General features: G+C 39.9%; 2 protein-coding genes across 2 annotated transcripts; one reads left to right on the forward strand and one right to left on the reverse strand.

Moving 5' to 3' along the window:
• Nucleotides 1-1,781: 1,781 nt before the first annotated feature.
• Nucleotides 1,782-13,050, forward strand: seta (SET nuclear proto-oncogene a). Its single transcript, XM_079568816.1, has 8 exons — nucleotides 1,782-2,036; nucleotides 5,231-5,288; nucleotides 5,437-5,579; nucleotides 6,028-6,131; nucleotides 6,308-6,421; nucleotides 8,913-9,083; nucleotides 10,722-10,853; nucleotides 11,705-13,050. Exons 1-8 carry the CDS (start codon nucleotides 1,964-1,966, stop codon nucleotides 11,726-11,728), a joined length of 819 nt encoding a protein of 272 aa, XP_079424942.1. The 5' UTR covers nucleotides 1,782-1,963; the 3' UTR covers nucleotides 11,729-13,050.
• A 5,851-nt stretch (nucleotides 13,051-18,901) lies between these two features.
• On the reverse strand, nucleotides 18,902-22,079 carry LOC306972406 (uncharacterized protein). Its single transcript, XM_079568995.1, has 3 exons — nucleotides 21,708-22,079; nucleotides 20,902-21,164; nucleotides 18,902-19,250 (listed from the first exon to the last, which is right to left on the reverse strand). The coding sequence occupies exons 1-3, from the start codon at nucleotides 21,878-21,880 to the stop codon at nucleotides 19,096-19,098; spliced, it is 591 nt and encodes a 196-aa protein (XP_079425121.1). The 5' UTR covers nucleotides 21,881-22,079; the 3' UTR covers nucleotides 18,902-19,095.
• Nucleotides 22,080-22,286: the final 207 nt, after the last annotated feature.

The following is a 22,286-nucleotide window of genomic DNA, read 5'->3' on the forward strand; positions in this document are numbered from 1 at the left end:
CAGAAAAGTGCAGTTCTAGGAACAGCAAAGATACTGCGCAGAACCCTCAAGCTCCCAGGCCTCTGGTAGAGGACCCGAGCAGGAGGAAAAAGAGACCGCCCGCGGAGGGTGAGGAAGAGTTTTTATTTTATTTTTTTTATATTAGTTCAGGGCTTAATTAAAAGTAAGATTTGTCAAGTAAACCCAATGATTTTGGGAGCTCCCTGACATACCTCTGAATTACTAACATACTTGTGTGTGGGTGTGTGGGAGGGAGTCACTTGGTGGGTAGAGTAACTAAAATGTATTTACTCCAAGTAAGAGTAACATTACTCAAAAATATTTTTGCTCAAGTCAAAGGTGATCCAAATTGTTACCTAAACTACTATAAGCACTGATTAACTCTTTCATCGTAAAAGTCTGATTGATCATTTAGTATTGATGTTATACGTAGACAAAACAAATATAGGGTATAGGAATGTACTATTTCCCCATAGAACACATCAAAAACAAGACTAATGGACATATATTTTTTTTAAAGATAATAGACGTATTTCCATCAGCCAGCAAACGTTTGTGATTTATAGAATGGATCGTGGTAAGAGTAAAGAATTATTGAATTATTGTTGTCGATATAAAATCAAATAAAAATAAATATTTTGGGTTCAATATTTATCGTCAGGGCTGTGACAAAATATCGGATCGGATTTGGATCGCAATAGTTTGTTCTGCATTACCAAGTATCGATACTTTTTCATCGAAATACTTTCAATGTTTGTGTTTGGAGGCATTTTTATCCTGCACTCCTTTGTTTTCCAGTAACAGCATGTTTGATGTTAATGCACTTTTCAATCTTAACACTTCAAAAACTTGTCAAACCAATGTCATTGCCAATGACATTGGCTTTATAAACTTTGGACACATGACAAATTTTAAGATAAACATATTACAAATCATAATTACTTTACGTTGTTATTGTATCGCAATATGTATCAGGTCGGACCCTGAATATCCTGATATGTATCGGATCGTGACAAAAGTGGATCGTCCCAGCCCTAATGGTCAGTACAATATTTTATTTTTTGCCAAAGCAAGTTGTCCCATTCTTTTATTACATTCATTATGTCTTCTTGAGTAACACATTTTTAGTTTTTTGGTTTCTTTTTGAAAGACACTAAAAACAAACAAAGCTGTTCAAATACCTTACGCGTTTCAACGGACAAGGAACTACTTCTGTCTTCGTCTGACGGAAGTAGTTCCTTGTCCGTCGAAACGCGTAAGGTATTTGAACAGCTTGGTTTGTTTTTACCTAGTGTCTTTCAAAAAGAAACCAAAAAACTAAAAAGTTGTCTCATTGTATTTCATGTAGGCTATTGTGAGATATTTTAAGATTCGGTACTTTTCAAACAGAGCTTTACTGTCACTTTTAAGCTTTAGATTTAGTTTCTCTGGCATGATAAGGTCTTTGATAATATCGTTTATCGTGATAGTTCAATAGCCTGGTACCAAACTTCAGATACTGTTATCATGACACGGCTATTGTTAACATACTTCAAACTCAAGCTGAAACGAAAGTAACCTAGGAGATACAAGTACTCCCTGAAGCATGGCGATTTCAGAAAGTAACTCAAAATGCATTAAAGCAGGTAAACAGAGATTTACGCACGCTATCGGCCCTTGGCTTCCACTGTTCCACGCTCTTCCAAACAGCAGGCGGCGCTGTCTCTTAACATTAACGCGGGTCGTGAAGCTGCGGCCCTGGATGCGCGGTCGTGAATCTGCAGCGTGCTCTCCTCTCGCTGGGTCTGTGTATATCGTGTATGGACACGGAGCGGTAGCAGCAGCACGTTGTTGTCTGTGCGCGCTCCTTCTTCTCTTGCAACTTTCAACACCGCATTTCCCCTGCTCCAGAAGATCACCCCCGCAAAGGAAAACACCAAGCCGCTTTCCCCCCTCGGAGATAAACCAGCCGGATTGAGAAAAGATGTCGGCCTCGGCGGCAAAAGCGAGTAAAAAGGAGGTAAACTCGAACCACGATGGAGCGGACGAGACCTCGGGTAAGAAGACGCTGGAATGGCGGCCTCCCTTTCGCTCCATTCACCGCCATTTTTGCATATCTTTCTTACATAATTGCGCCGCGAAATCGCACGCAATTTCAGCAACACTGGTCTTGCGCTTTGTTTCGCCCTCGCGCCGTAAACCCCTCATCTTATGCGCACTTTTTCAGTCATTACTCGCACTCACGTTGCGCCGACGGGAAGCTAGCTCTGTTAGCATGTAGCCCCGCTGTTGTTCGCGTCACGTTAGCCGCCGACTTAGCAACACCAGCGTGGCCAGGTGTCTCGATTTCTGCGGGCATTTCCGACAAATTCCTTGCGATGGACACGTTTCAGTATCGCGTACGATGAAATCCCACCCGGCTGCTCGTGCTTTCGCCATCACCCGAGTTTATACGTAGTGGCGAAGTGCGGATTTTGTTAGCGTTAGCATTAGCCGGTTGCTATTGTTGTTGTAACGTTGCCTAATGCTAGCTATGTATTTTACGTGCTAATTCGCGTTTAAATACCCCCCTATACGCGTTTTGCACGGGTTTTATTTAATGTTTGGCCCGGCAAAAGTCGTGATTTGTACGTAACAGAGTAGTTTGGGGACTTTTTCTCTTGGCCCCTCGTTCCCCTCTTTGCAGTGAACACGTTTGTTGCGACTCGCGCTGTGTTGTGTGTCCCACATTCAAACCACGCGGCCTTGTCGAGAGCAGTGGCCGGAAACGGAGCCCGTCTGCGCCGCTAGATCTGCTGCGATTGGCCGCCCGGATCTGCCTCATCTCCGGAGGGGGGAAAAAAGCAGGCATTTATCCGACAGAAAAACGATAGTGATGGAATTGACTTTGCCCGAGCAGTGTCGTAAGGTGTTATGACATGTAAACAAATAACTCCCATGTCGGTGTCTAATGCGTGTTGTTTATTGTTATGCAACGATGCGTAGAGTAGGCACACTTTTACTCTGTTACCATGGAGATCGGCCAAGTTTGTTGCTGTTAGCAAACATTTGCCATAGATTATCATTAGCTAAACCGGTATAAAAAGTGAAGAGAATAAGCCGTGGAACAACTCCTTTAGCTGTTGAGTCACTACTGATAAATGCGTCTAACTCACTGTGTGGTGTCCAAATGTGTTAATGTGAACTAGGGCTGCAACTAACGATTATTTTGTCATCAAATAATCTATCGAATATTTTTACGATTAATCGATGACTCGCTTGGCTGTGAATGGTGTAGGAAAATTGGATTTTTAAATTTAATTTATCACATAAAGCTAAAGTAGCGCCGCTTGAGGACGTGTTTATGGAGGAAACTTAAAGTAAATGTTTGTTGGAGGCTCTTGGTGCTAATTCTGCTTCTGATTGGACGAGACACAGACGGATATTTATGAAATTTACAATGTACAAAACGCTACAGACCCTTACTATGAAAAACAAAGTAGGTTTTCATCAAAAATACTACATTTTCATGTCATTTTTGCTCTATTTGAGTCTGTGTGAACCAGAAACCGATTAATCGATTAATCGACTATTTCAATAATCGATTAGTTGTCGATTAATCGATTAGTCGTTTCAGCCCAATGTGAACAATAACTCCAGTATTTTACCTTTTTAAAATCTCCATTACTTTATTATTGCTGCAGATGCCATGATGCTTAGCGATATGACATCACGGTCCAGAACTCACTTGAGGAAAATGTTACTTGAGTAGTTTCAGTGTTGATGTAAATGAGACAGAATCTAAAGCAACTTAAAAAGTGTTATAATTTTTAAGAATACACAAGAATGACGTGAACGGAGGGGGTGTTCATAAAATGATGTGCATTGATTTATTAAAATTCAAAATAATTAATTTAGTTGCTTTACAGAGTCACTTATAGTGGAAAAGAGTCAACAAATGTGTAACCCTAATGTGCCCTTTCTTATAGTGATACACAAGTAGAAGTCGAAACTTAAAAGTACTGATAAAACAAATTGGGATCAAAGTCCTCAAGTACTTTTTGAAGTATTGACCTACATGTAAATGAAGTGCATGAATAAAAGTAGGCCTGTACTGTACACCCGCCTCCGCTAGTATGTAAAGTTACTGTTTGATTATCTAAAGCAAGTGGGGTCCCCCGGGGCGCCTCAGCTGCACTACAGGGGCCCCCCAAATGTAATTTTAGCTGTAAAATAACAACAAACTCCATGAGCAAAATAATGATTTTCGGATTGATAAGGGGAGCACGATGTCCCGGACTTTGGGAATGGCAGATCTAAAGTAATAAAATTATGAATTATTAGTGAGGTTGTTGTCGACATGTACTTGAAAAATAACTAGGCTTTGTTATATTAACTAAATAGGTAGGTTTTGAATGCTGATTGCTAAAGGGGTCGGCCTACATTAATCTTTGCATGTATGAGTAGTATAGAGCAGTGGTGTCCAAACTACAAACTGCAAAAGATTTTTTTGTTTTGTTTTTGTTAATATAATTGAATATGTCCCACTTATGAAACAAGTGCTTGACTGCATGTAATTCTCAGTCTTAACTCGGAGCCAAATCAGAGCAATCAAAGAAAAAAATGCAAAAGACAAACAAGAGATGGCAGAGAAAAAGAAAGGCAAGATTGAACAAAAATTGTGACAAAAATTTCAGTCACAGCGGGGAAACTATTATTTCTGCACAGAGGTACATGGAAGATGTTTGTTTCATCTGCAACTATACTGTTGTAGTAATGAACACAGTATTCATGTGTTAATCACAATTTCTAATAAATCAAAAACAGTCAGTTAATACTTTTTTCATGTTAAGTTACTCTGAGCTATACATCTCAGTCTGTGCTGGTGAGTAATTGTGTTTTCGCTGTGATTACCTTTTTTCTTTTGTTAAAAATAAATGAAAATCCATTAATAGAAAGTCGTGAAAAAAGTTTGGACACCCCTGGTATACAGGAACGTTTTCCCCTTAATGATCTACAGGGAAATTGCGTTGTCACAGAAGTGCAATAATGGTAGTAATCGTATAAAAATAATTAAAAGCAAACACCACAATAAAAAGGATTTGAAAAATGACAAAAATAATAGAAGAAATGGCAGAATTTGTATATTTGTGACTAACAGATATAACAAAACAGATTGTATAGTTGGCAAAATGGCGTCGATAAAGGGGTCTATGTTTGCATTTTTCACAGACTTTCTTCGACTTGTTTTTAACTGTCTCACTGTTTACAGAGAAAGAGCAGCAGGAGGCGATTGAACACATCGATGAAGTCCAGAATGAAATTGACAGGTAAGAGTCCTTAAGCTTTTAGCATCCGTTTCCATGACTTTCTCCTCCACGTTCAGACAATGAGACTGAATGTTTTGTGATTAAAATGTCACTTCTTTGCAAGATTCTCCAAACACTTCCCTCTAATACCGTTTGTCTTCGTGCACAGGTTGATCGAAAGCGCCAGCGAGGAGATCCTTAAAGTAGAACAGAAATACAACAAACTCCGTCAGCCGTTCTTTCAGAAGAGGTCGGAACTGATCGCCAAAATCCCCAACTTCTGGGTCACTACATTCGTCAACCATCCACAAGGTAACATTGCACGAGAGAGAAGTAGTGTAAAAATAATACTGATGTTTGATATTTCGATATATTCAGGCAGAAAAATATTACATCTCACTGAAATCATAACCCTAAAAATCATGGTAATTGTCATAGATGTGTCTATATTAATGTACATGCAGTATAATGGAAGACAAACTGAAATAAAAAGCTTTAGATGCTGAGAGTTTTTTTTATTTTTATAAATATTGGCACTGAACCACTTTTTTAAAGGCAGAGTGGTGCTCCGAAATGTGACACTTGCATTGAGCAACCAACTCAAAATGTGAGTCTGGAGCCATGTACTTAATAATAACTCTGGGTCACTTCCATATGACCCATGTTTTTGTCTCCTGAAATGACAAACTCCTGATGCAACAACTGCCTGGGTGTGTTATTTAATTTGTGCATGGACTGACTAAATCTGTCCTTGCTCCAGTATCTGCTCTACTCGGGGAGGAGGACGAGGAGGCGCTGCATTACCTGAGCCGGGTCGAGGTGACAGAGTTTGAAGACATCAAGTCAGGATACAGAATAGAATTTGTGAGTTTGGTTTTTACAAAATAAAAAAAATCATCATTTAGTTGGAGATGTCATTCAGTGTCTTGTGTTGTGATTCAATGCTTTAGTAATGCTTTTTTTTCCTTCTTTCTTTAGACTTTGTACTCGGTTTGCACTGTTTTAGTCCCCACTGACTTTTGCCTTTTCATCCGTTGCAGTATTTTGATGAAAATCCGTACTTCGAAAACAAAACGCTCTCCAAAGAGTTCCACCTGAACGAGAGCGGAGACCCCTCTTCAAAATCCACAGAAATCAAATGGAGATCAGGGAAGGTCTGTATGATCTCGGCACCACTTTTCGTAACAGCTGCGTAACGCTTAGTGTCGTACACAAGTGACTGCGGCTGTAAAGGCCGGTGTAAAAGCACACTCTAGGTCAGGGGTCGGCAAGTTTGCTCGGTGGAGGACCGGCTTTCTTCATCGGCAAAAGACCAAGGGCCGGACCCTCCAATTGAAGCATCACTTTCTACATATGCCAGTGTTGTACATCATATACACTGGAAAAATGTCCATCTTAAATTTGTTAAATTACTTAAAATCGAATAGAAATCCCACTGGAAACAGACAAATTAACTTTTACTGTAAAAAAATATTTATTTTATCACTTGAAATTATGCAAAATAATCTGAATTAAGGAAAAACTTGAACAAAACGTGCTTGTTCCATTGGCAAGAATAGGTTTTATTTGCTCTAAGGCCAAACCAAATCTACTCAAACTTTAGATTTAATCTTAATTCAAGTAGATTTAAGTCCTTTCTTCCTTTTTAGATGATTATTCTTTTAGGATTTTTGCCTAAAAGGGTGCTCTGTTAAGACATTTTAAGGAATTGACAGTATTTTTCACATTTCTAGAGTACTTTAACAGGTGTTTGATCTCTGATTTGGGTCATAATATGTCTCAAAATCATCTTGAGGGCCAGAGTTTGATGATGGAGGGCCGGTTTTGGCCCCCGGGCCTGATGTTGCCTACCCCTGCTCTAGGTTGTCTTGACTGTCATAGAAACCATTTTTATCTGTAAGTGTGCGACTAGTGAAAACTATTGGCCAGATACTGATTCAAAGTGGCATATCTAATCATATTTTAAGGAATGTCAAATCCTTCGGAGCCCTCCCTCAATGCCTCTAAAGATCACCAGGGGGCTCCAGACTCCACTTTCGGAATTACATACTCTTAAAACTCAAGTTGAAAATTATACTCTGGGATTAGTGGTGGGCGACATTGGCATAATCTTTTTTGATAACCTTGATCAAATGCAAAACTGTCCCGGCAACTGGTAACAGGTAAGTTTCCCATTTCCTACTTGGAAAAATGCCTGGGAACGCCGCTCAAACTGGTAATTACAACTTGTAAACCTCAAGACTGCTATGAGTTAGTATACAAGATGAAGACAGTAATGGCGGCCCCCAGTGGTGGAGCGCCGCTAATGCTAAAACTGACAAAACCACTGCATCAGTGACGTGAACGTTACTTTTGCTCAACATAACGTTATGTCGCATGTTTTTAATTATATCTGGTTTTGAGGAACTTTCATACAACGTTGGCATCATATGGGCTAACAGTTGTAGCATTAGCAGTTTTGTTTACACACAAGTTTAAGCACCTGGAACGCTCTGAAGTCGTAGGTCGTCATTTTCAAGTGGGAAAAATACCAGTTACCAGTTGCCTCGAAGGCACCATTAAGTTGGATTTCTATGTGGCTTAAAAAAACGGCATTATTTATTTGTATTTTTGGCAGCGGTTTTTGCAGCTGTCTTTTGGTTTCTTTATTTTTGTTTCACTAAAGTGCCTATTGAACATAAATACATCAGCTCTATGCCCCAATTAAGCGCCCCCTGCTGTCACAGTTCAACATCATTTTATAGACGATAGATCTGCCCCCCAAAAAAACGTGCATTTCGGCATCAGCCTTATAAAAACCTATATCGGTCGACCTCTACTTTGCATACGTTGCCCTCCTCTAACTGGAATGTCAATTAAATTGTATTGGTAAAGTGCCTTACAAGAGCGAAGAGGTGCACAATGCGCTTCTCAAAGTAAAACTAGAATCACAAACTCCAATAAAAACAACAATCAAGCAAAAACACAAAAATGTACATAAAAATATATAATAATTATGTACATAAATAAATATTGTCTGTGGCGATAAAAATACTGTATTTTCGCTTTTAAATCGTATTAACCTCTTAACTCCCTGTACGGATCCCATTTTTCCAGTTTGGCTTCACCCTAATCAAAAAAGCTTCTTGGGGAAAAAAGCACCAAAATAGTCACAAAAAATTAGAAGAAAACAAGGATGTAAACGCAACAAAAATGTGACAAAAATTCAACAAAAATGTGACAAAAATTCAACAAAAAATTCAACAAAAATTCAACAAAAATTCAACAAAAATTCAACAAAAAATTCAACAAAAAATGACAAAAATTCAACAAAAAATGACAAAAATTCAACAAAAAATGACAAATTTAACAAAAATGTGACCAAAATGAAAAAAAAACAAACATACAAAACGTGACACAACACAGCAACAACGCGAGGAAAAAGCCCAGTTTCGTGGGTCTTCGCTTACAAATGAGGTGTTACACAGCCAAAAGAGAACAGAATGCATTTGGTTTAGGCGGGTGGTAAGAGGTTAAAAAGTTATATTTGACGTCCTGCTACCAGTATAAATCCTGAAATAGTTTGAAGTTGATCTGGCATCTTAAATGCATTGTTGTTTTTGCAATAGTGGTGGAACTGATCTAACCACTCGTGTGTGTGTTCAGGACTTGACCAAACGCAGCAGTCAGGCACAGAACAAAGGCGCGAGGAAGCGACAGCACGAGGAGCCCGAGAGTTTCTTCACCTGGTTCAGTGACCACGCTGACGCCGGAGCCGACGAGCTCGGCGAGGTCATCAAGGACGACATCTGGCCCAACCCCCTGCAGTACTACCTGGTACGACATGAGAGAAGTCACCTATCGCAAACATAAAACATTATTACACTCTGGAGGGCGGGGATGTTCGACAAACGGACATTTCCTCAGCACAAACACACAAAGGCAGGACAACTCCCTCACTACCCTTACTACACAGGGAAACCACCATAACCAGTTTTAAAGCTCACTAAAGCCCATTTTGCATAATTATGTTCACTTTAAAGGTGCATTATGCAACTTTTTATGGGGAAAAAAAACCATTCAGTGACCCAGCAGCTGTGTGGGTGGTTAGCATGGCGCCTTTAATTTCGATCCCAGTGGCCTCTAGGACACTCCAGGACCAATTTAGCATGGCGCCTTTGCTCGATGGTTCAGGGCCAATTTTATTTCGGGTTTTGGGTTTCTGGTAGGCTTTCATTACTGATGGGATCTTTCTCATAGATGTAAGAAAGAAGAGATAAGCGGTGTTCCATTCTGCCCCATTCATAGTAACGGTGGTGCGGGGCCTTTCTGTGGAGTTTCTTTCTGTGGAATTCTCCTCGTGTCTACGGAGGTTTAGAATGAATGGTGGTGTGGGCACAGATGTGCAGCCGTGCTTCTGTCAGTCTGCCCCAGGGGAAGCTGAAGCTGCACACGTAATGTACCACTACCGTATCTTATATCCCATATTCCCTAAAACTGTCTGAAGCGGTTTGGGTGACTCTTTTTGTTTGAAATGCACTAAGCAAATAAGCTTCCATTTCAACTCTGTTACCCCCAGTGGAATTTAATACGTTGCGTTCAATGCTACGTTCAAGCGTCAGCATCGTGCTCAAAGCCCCTTGTTGGACGCTTGTGCTTATTATTGAAGTTGGACGTTTGTCACCGAGCGTCAAAAGCTCTGGCCGCACATCTGCTCAGAGTGTGTTCTGAAGCGCAGCCGCATCTTGGAAGGGGCTCTTGCCTGGAAAATAAACACTGTTTTGGGTCTAACTAGTCCCTCTTTGCTAACTGACATGTTGTATGGATCTTTGACTATACCCCCATGGTCTGTGCCATGGTCTCCCCAGTATTTTGGCCTATATCCAGCCCAGACGCATGAATAGAGCGCGATTATTTGTGCTGATGGCAAGTGGCTAGGCTAGCCCGGTTAGCTTGTTACAATCGACTACAGCTCATTGTTGATTAAAAGTCTGCAATAAACCACAAACGTGTCAAGTCCGGCTCAGTGTGTGATCATCATAACGGCTGCTTTATGTAGTTACCGGCTTTATTGACGTTAATTAGTGCATATTACGTTTTCACAGGATTTATCCAAGCTAGCAGCTGATTGGCTACGACCAATTGTTGATGAAACGTGTGCAGTAAACTTCAAAATCAACAATCTCAAAACGTGCAGTGTCCAACGCGCGCAAAGCTTCAAAACGGGTGGATTTGACTCATGTGGTGGGAACGTGCCATGAAGCCAGAGCAAATTCCTTTCTTTTGGTTACAACACATGCTGCCTGCTTAAATACTGCAAGCTAACATAACCATCATTCGATCCCTCTTGTCAACCTGTGTGTAAAGAGTTTTAAGACCGATGCCTAAATGAAAATGGACAAATTCACTCCTCCTGTTCCTTGTGTGAAACTATCTTTTTAACTTCAAACATGTTTTATTGTGTGACTCGCGCAGGTCCCCGACATGGACGACGAGGAGGGAGAGGGTGAGGAGGAAGATGAGGACGAGGAGGGTTTGGAGGATATCGACGAAGAGGGAGACGAGGACGGAGAGGAGGATGAGGAAGACGAGGGAGAGGATGGAGAGGTACATGCATCACCGCCACTACTGCAAACAATACTGCAGTGCAATCCTAAAATGATGCGGCGGCACAGTTTCAGCCACACCTGAATCAAAGCTTTTAGTTAATTAAGTTAGTTAATTTTCCCTCGAGATCTCCCTCCATTTCCTTTAGCGACGCTCGGGGCAGGTCCACATATTATGTTTCTAGACCGCACCATCTACATGTTTACAAATACGATAGGTGTGAATGGACCATGGCAATTCTGTCTGAAAAGGTGCTTAAAAGTTACGTATAACTAGCGAGAAGATGCAAAAGGAGCTGTGAGGGAAGTAATTTCATTTGAATGATTCCCAAATAAATGGTCTGGAGTGTCTCGTTCCCTTGTGCTTCGAGCGCAGGTGCAGGCCGACGCACAGAGGGACAGATCATGGACATACGGGATGTTTGTAGCATCCCAGTTCTTCAGAGATGAGTTTAAAGGCACATTTCACAACTTGCAGTCTAGTTTTCATGCATTTCTGTGAAAGCGACTCTGCAAGTTCATAAAATAGTTCCAAATGCTTTATAATTAGATACACACTGTTTTCCCACAAATGTCTTAAGGAGGACAAATATATTTCCATTACTAGGAGTGGGAAAAAAACAGGCATAGTGCTTCTACTGCTGCTCTTCTAATGAGTATTACATACTTCAAAGACTTTTGATGTTGAAAGTTGCAGACCCTTGAACTACAGGGATACGCTGCTCCAAATGCTCAGCTGTAATGGAGTATATAGTGCAATAGTGCCATCTGGTGGCTGCCTGCAGAACATCTGTTTAATACTTTGGTCTGTTTATTTCTCTATAATTAACTCTTCTTTTCTCCCTCCCGCAGGAGGACGAAGGAGACGATGACTAAACCCCGACAGAACCTCAATCCGTTTTTCCTGATTGTTTTCCGCTTATTGTCGAGAGCAAAGGTTTAAGTTTATTTCGTTCCAGCATACTTTTTTTTTCTATATTATTTTATTTTATTTTTTTACCCGTTGTGCGCTTCGTTCACCATTCTGAAGCCGCCTCCGTCACCTTCACCTGTTGTCGGTGCCAAGTTTGTTTTTCATCTTTGTATAAAAAAAAAAAAAGGTCATTGGCACTTTGCCCTGAATCGTGAGTACCATCTACCTAAAATATAAAAACTTAATAAAAAAAATCTATAAAAAATAGCACGACATCTTGGAATAGAGAAAAGACAGAAGCAGGACATTGTTTTTGTCAAAGTAATAGGGATTTTTGCGACCAGGGCCCAGTATTTTGGATCTGCACACACTTCGTAAACGTAAGCATGCTTTTGGAGTGGGAGGCAGGAGCGTCTTCTACAACTTCCAAAACTCCTACCAAGGACTGAGCCAGGTCTAAAAACTTAGGACTAAAACGGGTCAAAACCAAGGTCTTGATGTCATATATTATTTTTTCTCTCCATACAACTCCAAGTTACCTCGTCGCAGTAGTCGCCGTCGTCTTCGTTATAGCAATAGTCGTACAACGCTAGAACTCCTGAGTTTCACGGGCCCATTCGAGAAACGAGGAGGGCTTTTAGACTCCTGACAGCATTCGAGATTTCCGAAAAACCTCAGTGAAACTTCGCTGGTGGCGTGCTACCGCTCCTGCCTGCCTCCCCAACCTCAGTAGTGCGTAAATCAATAGCTAACCAGCGTCTAAATGTGTGCGAAATACTGGGTTGCCCTGTTTTTAAATGGGACTGAATGAAGATTACCCAGCCATGTTTCCATCAAGCGTTTTTCATATCGTTGCACTACTCGGATACCCCTGCGTTTATCCGGCCTTGGACGGGCGCAAAACGGTTGTCTCGGCATGAATTGGTGTGCAAACTTGTATAGCTGTAAGATTTAGGAGGGCTGGAGGTTTCTGGTTTAATTTCCCATAGTTTACTAGGTTAATTCATCTCAAAAAAGTATGCTGAATATCTCATTTTGACAACTCAATAATAGCCACATTTCTACACACTGGAAATCTGGAATACCTTTTTTTCCTGCTATATTCATTCAAAACGGTTCAAAGGAAATGAGAGCTGTGCAAAACATAATCTGTCTTTCAATATTGCGGCCTATTTAACTCTCGGCATTGATTTAATGACAACGGACTAAGAAGCGCTCGTTGGAAACTGCTTGTGTTCACTGTAAATTGTCATCCCATTCGCTCCCATGTTAAAAAAAACAACAACCTTTCCTTAGTTCCTATTACTTGCGTGTCGACTAAAGCCATGGTGTAGTGATCTCTAGCACTAGCAGCAGACCTCAACATCAAGTTCATTACCTTTTTTGTTTTTATTTTATTTTTTTAATTTTGGGGCATTGGTGCCTCGTTTATGAGATACTTTCATCTTTTTTGTGGTCACATTAATTGACAGAAGCTCATTCCTTTATGACTTGTATTGTTCAGGGTCCAGGGCGGGGAGCGGCAGTTTTCGGGCAGGAGGGAGGGAGGGGCTGGTTATTTTGACGTCATTTGATTTGAATGGACATTTTTAATAAACTACAAAACGAGAAAAAAAATGTGTGTTTGATTGCGTTCATGTTCTGGAATTTGATGAGTGCAGATGTGGTAAAAGTACCTGATTTCATTATTACTGATGTAGTCAAAAGTGTATCTTTTTTGGATTCATTTATTAAATGCTTGGCTGTGAAAAGCGCATTAGAAGGTTTTTTAACTTTTTCCCTCATAAAGCTAAAGCGCTGCTGCTTGAGGACGTGTCGATGGAGTAAACTTAAATTGGATGTTTGTAGGAGGCTCTTGGTGTTTCATCAAGGTCTCTACAGCTGAACTCGGTTTGCTCAGAGCGAATGTTCTGTAAATATTCAAAACCTCCAGAGTTCAGCCACTGAGATTTAAAGAATCTGTATCAAGAGAATGGGGGAAAGCGAAGGAAAAGGAAATCTTTGACTGCACTTTTGCTTGGTGGCATTGTTATTTATTATTTTCAGTTTATACTTTGCCAAAAGTAAATCAAAGTAGTGTAACACTGCAACATTTCTGAAACGGGAATATGTAATACAAACATTACACTTTTAGAGCTGTAATCACTAATACACAATATATTAGTGTTTTTAACTTGGCCAACCAACACTGGCAATATTTAGCAGAGAAACAGAGAAAAATCGGTGGAAAGACTGCGATAGAAAAATTCAGGATTCCATTTAGAATGAAAGTCTAGGAGGGTAGGAATGTCTGCCTACAGTCTAGCTCGGTATATACTCAAATGGATATTAGGGTGCTTCCTCGTACTATGTAAAAAAAAGTTTTTTTAAATCTGCTTTCCTCCAACCCTGCATTACATGATGCTTGTTATAGAGAAGCTGTAAAAAAAGTTTTAGCTGAAAATATTGATATTTAGGACTTGCTCAACTCTACTGAAGTTTTTACCTTTTAAGTCACATGGCGCCAATCCAAGATTCAGACATTTTTATTACTTTCAATTAAATCAAAACAAGCTCAACTATATATGGTCTAAAAACACAACAGTTTTGGTGTCAGGTGGTAAAACCAATGTAAATATTGGAAAATATTACTTTAGTTTAAAAGTCTTCAGTTGTTTTAAAAGAAAATGTTTACCCATGCTAACAAATGCTAACGCTAATGCAAGAGTCCGCATAAAAGCCAATTTAATTTGAAATTAGTTGCTAATGTCAGCTGGTGCAACTGCAAAAAACAGCAAATAACCATCTAAAAATTGTAGGGATGCACCGATCCAACAATGGTATAAGTTATCAGAGTCAAAACTAGAAAAAAAAAAATCAGATATTGGTTTAAAACATCCGATACTGAACCGATCACTGTTTTGGGCTGACACTGAGCACTCTGTCCGTGGTCCTCTGGTTTTATTGCTGATTCCAGCATCAGTCAGTTACAAATTACTGATTAAATGTTCAGAGGAGAAAGGCTGTCTAAGATATACTTGGCAAAGATTTGACTTTGTACAATTTTTTTGGAAACTATTTAAATTTTAGAGAAAACTCCACCTGACACTTTTTATACAGAGAAGCTACAAATACATCAAAATACATTTAAATACTTGTTAAATGTTATTTAACAAACATAACTTGTTTAAACACAAAATTATCGACTCAAAAATATGCATGCCATCAGTTTTGAAAAAACTTTTTGAAAATATGCTTTTAGACATACAACATATCCATCCATTTTCTTCCACTTTTCCGTTGCTGGGTTGTGGGGGCAGCTGTTGGAGCTGCACCAGCCCCCTATGGCTCCTCCTGCAGGTGGTGGGTCCACAGAAGGACGGCCTCATGGTTCTGACCGGGCCTGCTGGTCTCTCATAAGGGGCTTCTGACCCGCTCTTTGTCTGACCCGTCACCTAGGACCTGTTTGCCCTGGGAGACCCTACTGGGGCACGAAGCCTGTGACAACAGAGCTCCAGGATCATTCGATTCTATTATTTATATTTTTGATCATTAAATCGCAGCAACTAATTTCAAATTAAATGGGCTTTTATGTGGACTCTTGCATTAGCGTTAGCATTTGTTAGCATGGGTAAACATTTTCTTTTAAAACAACTGAAGACTTTTAAACTAAAGTCATATTTTCCAATATTTACATCGGTTTTACCACCTGACACCAAAACTGTAGTCTTTTTAGACCATATATAGTTGAGCTTGTTTTGATTTAATTGAAAGTAATAAAAATGTCTGAATCTTGGATTGGCGCCATGTGACTTAAAAGGTAAAAACTTCAATAGAGTTGAGCAAGTCCTAAATATTAATATTTTCAGCTAAAACTTTTTCTACAGCTTCTCTATAACAAGCATCATGTAATGCAGGGTTGGAGAACACTGCCCTGAAACTTTCATTTTTTAGAAGCACCCTAATGGATATACATAGGATACTCCGCATACTCGGCTCATAATTATACAATGACATTTATCTTAAAATGATTAAAATGATTTTAAATTCAGTACAGTCAATTACAGCTCTAGTTTGGGGAATGTATTTGCAGAACCCCTTAGGCTATCTGGCTGTAACTTGGGCTTGAGATGGCCAAGTCAGAAGAGCAGGTACCGGAGTTTGATCTAAGTAGCAAATCCATGTTGTGGTGTTTTCTGATACTTTGAAGCACTACATGATTACTAGCATGAAACAAGTCAGGCAGAAACAGAAGAGGTAAGTTCAACCTGAGCCACACAAGAGTCATAATAAACTCAAAGAATGTGGACATCTTCCTTCATCTGCCAGGCCTTGTTGTTCCTTCCCATTTCCTTTCTGCACTACTGCTGGTATTTCTTCAGTACTTCATATTCTTGGCACCTTCACTGAGTTGAAAACCCCTGTTTGGAAAATGTGCACTTTATGAAATTACGTGCTTTGACATATAAGAGACATTCAAGACATTTAAATTGTATTACTCTTTTCCTCGTGGGGGAGGAGGCGGGAACATGATTGAAAGAGAAATTGTTCATTGTAATCAATACTTTCATACATACTTATAAATATTTTACAATATTGACAGATAAATCTTTTTTACTTTCCTCATTATTCTTACCATGCAACAAGTCAGATGATTCATTACCAGTGTAAAAATTAACTCTTTCGTCAGTATCTGTGACCATCTTAACAAAATGTTTTCCAGTTGGTCCTGCCGTCTGACTCGATGCCCTGGCTTTACTCTTCCTCAGCAGGTCTTCTATATCATCTGATGTCAGGCTGGTCTGTGTGGAACTGTCGACTGTTGGAGCAGGCTGACAGATGTCATGGGTTTTCTTGAGCTCATTCAGCTCTGAAATGACATGTTTAAAAAATGAACATTACAATATTTCTCATGATGATCAAATAAATTAACCTGTCCTTAACGTGGTAATGTAAAAACAACAGGGAAATGTTCAAAATGTCAAGTATTAGTACATGCATTTTCTTTATTTCTTTGTGTGTCTGGATGGACAATGTTATGAATTCTACAGTTTGATGTATTGAGCACAAACAAATCTAGAATGGACATCTTGACATAATTACTTCTTAAGTCTATATAGGATAAGTCTGTATAGCATCTGATAACTTAAAAGCATCTCCTACACTATAACAGCATAATATCAGTATCAGATAATGACAGGGGCGGACTGGGACTGAAAAACAGCCCTGGACTCTGACCAGCCTGGCCCAAATTAGCGTAGCGTTTATTATTATGTTTTTGATCGGTATCATCAGCAAAAAGAACGGAAAGGTGGTCGTAGAAACAGAAGCAAAATCATTAATATAAATAATAAATAATAATGGTCCCAAAATTGAACCTTGTGGTACACCATACTCCACGGAATTCCTTTTAGATTCATGTTTTTTGATACTGGGCTTTACCCAAATCTAAAAGCTTCTCGACTGGAGAGCAACAATGAAACGCCTCATTTGAAAGCTAAGACCTACAAAAGTGACGGAAACTTTTCGTCACGTCGCCACATTTTTGTTGTTTTTTTAAAATTATTTTTTCTATCATTTTTTGTTGTGTTTTTCTCACGTTTTTGTAGGGGTTTTTTGTCCAAGTTTTTCTCATGTTTTTCTTGACTTTTCATCCTCTTTTTGTCGCTATTTTGATGCTTTTCTTTTTAGCTTTTAGATTTGGGTAAAGCTCGGTTGGGGCAGGACTGGTGGCCCTTCTGTGCTCTTCCAGAATGGACACATGGCCAGTCCGCCCCTGGATAATGAATATAGTCAGATTTTAGATACTTACGTCCTACATAATCTTCCCTTGGACTTGGTACAGGATTAACAATATCAGCTCCAACTTCAGGAAGGTCATCACTGTTTTCTATCCATGGAAAATAACATTCTAGCCCATCACGGTCATTTCCCCAGTTATTCCAAGCAAAGTATTTTGGATCAGAGGTTGACGTTTTATCAACGCTAATGGACTCCTGATCAAAATGTCTGGAACACAAGCGGGTTCGTTTGTCAACATTAAAAACATCTACAGAGCCAGAGGACTTCCTTCCGCCCCTCCTCACGAGGCGCTTCCACCTGCTGATGTCTGCGGGATCTTTCGGCCACTTGACCCACCGCACGCTGGACATCCACGGATATCGACTCAGTTTTTTATCACTGTCAGATCTACAGTGAGCGGCGGCGCACCGGAAGCCCATGGTAAAAGCCGATTAAACTGAAAATAACAACGAAAACACTCGACAATGTTCGAGAAAACGCTCCGGCAGACAAATCCGGAAGTTGTTATGGCGAAAGCTACCCATAATGCAACGGACAAAAAAAAAAAATCAGTCTTCTTCTTGTTTTACGGTGGTTGGTAACCAGCTTAAAGGAGCATTACCGCCTCCTACTGTTCCGGAGTGTAGGTCAGCCAATGAGCTTACAAACGTTTTTTTTTTTACGTTTTTTTTTTTATTAACTTAAGAATACAAACTCTCGCTGAGACTTGAACAAAGGCTAGAGGTGAGCTTACAACAACTACATCCTTTGTACAAAAAAAACAAAAAACAAAAACAGTCTTCTTCTTCTTTGGCTGCTTAAAAGCGGATGCGGACTAGCTTAGCGCATTACTGCCACCCTCCAGACACATTGTGCATGTACGTCAATATGGTTTACACTTTTAGGAATAACGTAGCTTGCAAGCCTCAGATAAAACATCTTTTAAGATAAGACTTTTCCCACGGTGCTCTATTTTCCTTTTAATTAAAACCGTTTCACTATAGCAAAAATCAGTCGCTCCCCCACCCAGCGGATGAGCAATATTAAAGAGATATTAACCCAAAAAAACAAGGTGATAAATCTTTATTTTGACAATTCTGAACAGCACACCACTTCAATTTCAAACTATAGGCTCTTTACAATGTTGGGAACACAACTCCCTCATTTACATTCAAAGTTCAAAGGACTCAATTAGCAGCAAAGGCACATTGGTACAAATACTTCTTAAAATTCCACTTAAATTAAGATTCATGATAACGATAACTACTTAAAAATATGAAGAGATTGCATTTAAAAATACTCTAAAACCGACAATTGTTATTATGGAGCAGGATTAAATGATGGCAAATGAAGTGGGGCAAATAAGTACCAGTATTTGATCCATCACTAATCTTCTGCAAATCAAAATGTATAGCCTATATGATCTATAATTCATGGTCACGGGTGTTTCTGGTTCTCAATTTCTGATATGTAATTTATCTGACCAAAATAATATCACAGTTAAACTCTAATTAGTACGAATTGTCCAATGGTTGAATTGTCCAAAGTCGTAATCCTGAGAGAAGTCTGATCAGCTCACAAAGGATTTAGGAGTCATTAAAAGACGTGAGGCGAAGTCCTCGGTCAACAGTCCGTGAGCGATTAGACCCAAAAACGTGGAATCAGATTCTTCAAACCGTGAAGCAGTGACCGTGTCGGGCCAGTGGACTGGCTGGAAACCCCAACCTGAAATAAGAAATGAGTTGGATTTAAAACTACTTTATAATGACACTGGACTTTAACACTGTCATTGCCATCTCAGTTTAGTGAGTTGTCAAAAATGAAATCATTAATATTTATTTTAGTGCATTTATTTAACTATATAAAATATAGTTGATAACAGTGATTCTGACACCGGCTCCCATCAGAGATCGGAACTTCATTACAAACTCGGAGAGTGTTCGGCCATCAATTCATTTCATATATATATACTTTCTAAAGGTATATACAGTACTACTGATGTGTCCTTTTTAAGAGACTTTACCCACATTGCCCTTCTATCTGTACCGTGGTGAATGAATGTGACTCTCTCTTTGATGATGAGAACTCCCAGTCAGTGTGGCCAACTTTGTGCCCAAGGCAAGATTGGGCCCTCAAAAAAATAAAACAACTCAATAATTAAAAGTCAATCCATCATAATTGGCCTCCTAATCAATTCATATCTGATTGGTGTTAGTTATCTGTCGCACTGACCACATTTGTTCTCTTTTCTCGAGGACACATGGACAAAGCCTTTTCTGAAAGTTTAGACACAAATGACATTCCATACAGACTTTTTGCTGTTTTTGCTGTTGACTACCGGTGCATTTGGACACACTTTGGACATGGAAAAGTCTGGTTTTATTTTATATATTTCTAAACCAGAACATTCGCACAACAGTTTAATTACAGGGGGTAATTCTGAGGAGACTGAGGTCCTTCGGAGTGAGCAGGCCTCTGCTCAGGACTTTTTATGACTCTGTGGTGGCCTCTGCTCTCCACTACGCTGCCGTGTGCTGGGCCTCGAGCAGCACAGAGCGGGACAAGAACAGACTGAACAAGCTGGTCAGGAGGGCCAGCTCCGTCCTGGGCTGCCCCCTGGACTCTGTGGAGGAGGTGAGGGACAGGAGGGTAAGCTCACCTCCATCATGGACACCCCCAGTCCAAGAAGGAGCAGGACCTTCATCCCCACTGCTGTCAGACTGTACAACAAGACTGTGAAGTAACATGTGCAATAACCCCTTTGTAGAATACATGCAATAATCTCAGTATTTACATCACTTATCTGCGTCACTTTATCAACCACTTGCACTATAATGTAAACCTGCACTTTTTTTTGTTATAGTCTGTTTACTTACTGTTTATATTTTTGTCCCCCCAAAGTCCTTGGTAGTCATTGTATATAAGATACCACTATTTACTATTTGTTTTTTCCTCACATTTCCTGCCTATTTGCACACCCTGAGTGTCTAAGAGCTGAATGTTAAGTAAATTTCTCCATTGTGAGATCAATAAAGGCTATCTTATCTTATATTATCTTAGGTGCAAATGTCGGCATGTTATAGATGACTGAAGGTTAGAAAATTGAGCGCCATTCAGTGGTCGGCCGCCTGCGTCACCTATGCCCTGGGCCCAATAGTGGAGGCCACCCTGTTCCAAGTGAATGAAGAAAACTATGTATGTTCCCTTTTACTTACGAGAATGGAAAACAACCAAGTGCAGTTTGTTATTCAAAAAATACAAAATTATAATCTGTGGAGAGCTGCTGAACAGATTTAGATCTAGGACAAACTATGCATTTGACCATAATCGTCAAGTGTTTCTACACATTTTGTGGCGCACGGTCTCCGATGCCTACCCAGGTGAGCTTTGCAGCGAGGGCAGGTGGCTACCGTCCAGGCGAACCCGGGGAACCAGGAGAAGCGTTTATCAGCGGGCCAGTGCAGAGCCACCGCTGCCCTCCTGAACGTCACCACCTCGAACTGTCTGTCGTGTGGGTTTTCAAAGAGTTGCACGGCGATCCTCCTCCCGCCCAGCAGCGTGTCGTTACGGCTGGACAGAGCGAGACGACTGGGCACGAAGCGGATGTCCGAGCTGTTCGCCACTTCGTGTCCACAAGATCTGCAGTTGGGACAAGAAATATAAGAATTACAAATCTTATACTGTGAAAGTATTTGGTGGAATAATTGTATTTTTTTTTTTTTTTTTACAGAATCTTTCAGTACATTGTAAAAAAAATAAGTAAATAAAAGTATAGAGTAATGGAATAATGAGGCACAGGCCTGGAATCTTTTAGGCCAGTGGTTCTCTATGCCATGGGAGTTGATGACTCACCATCACCATAAAATAACCAGCTATAATTACAAATTCATTACAACCCATTGATTTTTGTGTGTGCAGTTTTAATCTGTTATATGTTGTAACATACTGTATTTCCCAAAAGCATATTAATTAAGCCATAAATGTCTATAAAAGTAAAAAAAAAAGAAAAAAAAAAAACTTTAGACAACTTTAGACAATTTAATGACTGACAAAGTGCTTTCAGACTTTTAATAAGTTAACAATTAACAACCTCGTCCAAACATGGGACGTTAAAAATGAAAAACACCAAGACCCAGCTGTCCCATGACCTGATGCCCTAAAGTGGGAGCTCTACTACTCCACCTGCACAGCATCAGAGCGTCGGTGCTCACGCCCGTGTCCGCTCTGGGACCACATGCCTGACCGAGCTGGAGCCATGGATGAATTATGAGAAGAAATATGAAGTGATGAGCAGCGACACGGGTGAACAACGACACGAAGGCATGTCGCTGCAGGTGATTCAGCGCTGAGCCCATGCTGCTGCAGTACACGGAAGCTAACCAAAACAAATCAACAAAATGAACTTTTGGACAGATTTGGACTCATTTCACAGTGCCGCTGGACATCTTCGCAACAACACTGAGCTTCGGGGCACCGTTAAACGTGAAGCGAATAAATAGAAAAACAAAACTCTCTTAACTTGAGCACAAACTCGAAGTGAGTGCTAATGAAGGTAGGCTAACCGGAAGTTATACACCAAAATACGGGAAGTTTTCTTTTCATTCTTAATTATATTTCTCGTGCCAAATTATATTTCAGCATGTATGTAAAGACGACATGTAAGCTTGAATAAAATAAAATAAAAATATTTGCGATAATTTTAGATTGGTAATGAAAAGCATTCACGTTAGTCTTTCACTGACGTATTCACTGAGTAAAACG

The sequence above is a fragment of the Gobius niger genome (genome assembly GCF_951799975.1).
Source record: "Gobius niger genome assembly, chromosome: 1".
Taxonomy (NCBI): domain Eukaryota; kingdom Metazoa; phylum Chordata; class Actinopteri; order Gobiiformes; family Gobiidae; genus Gobius; species Gobius niger.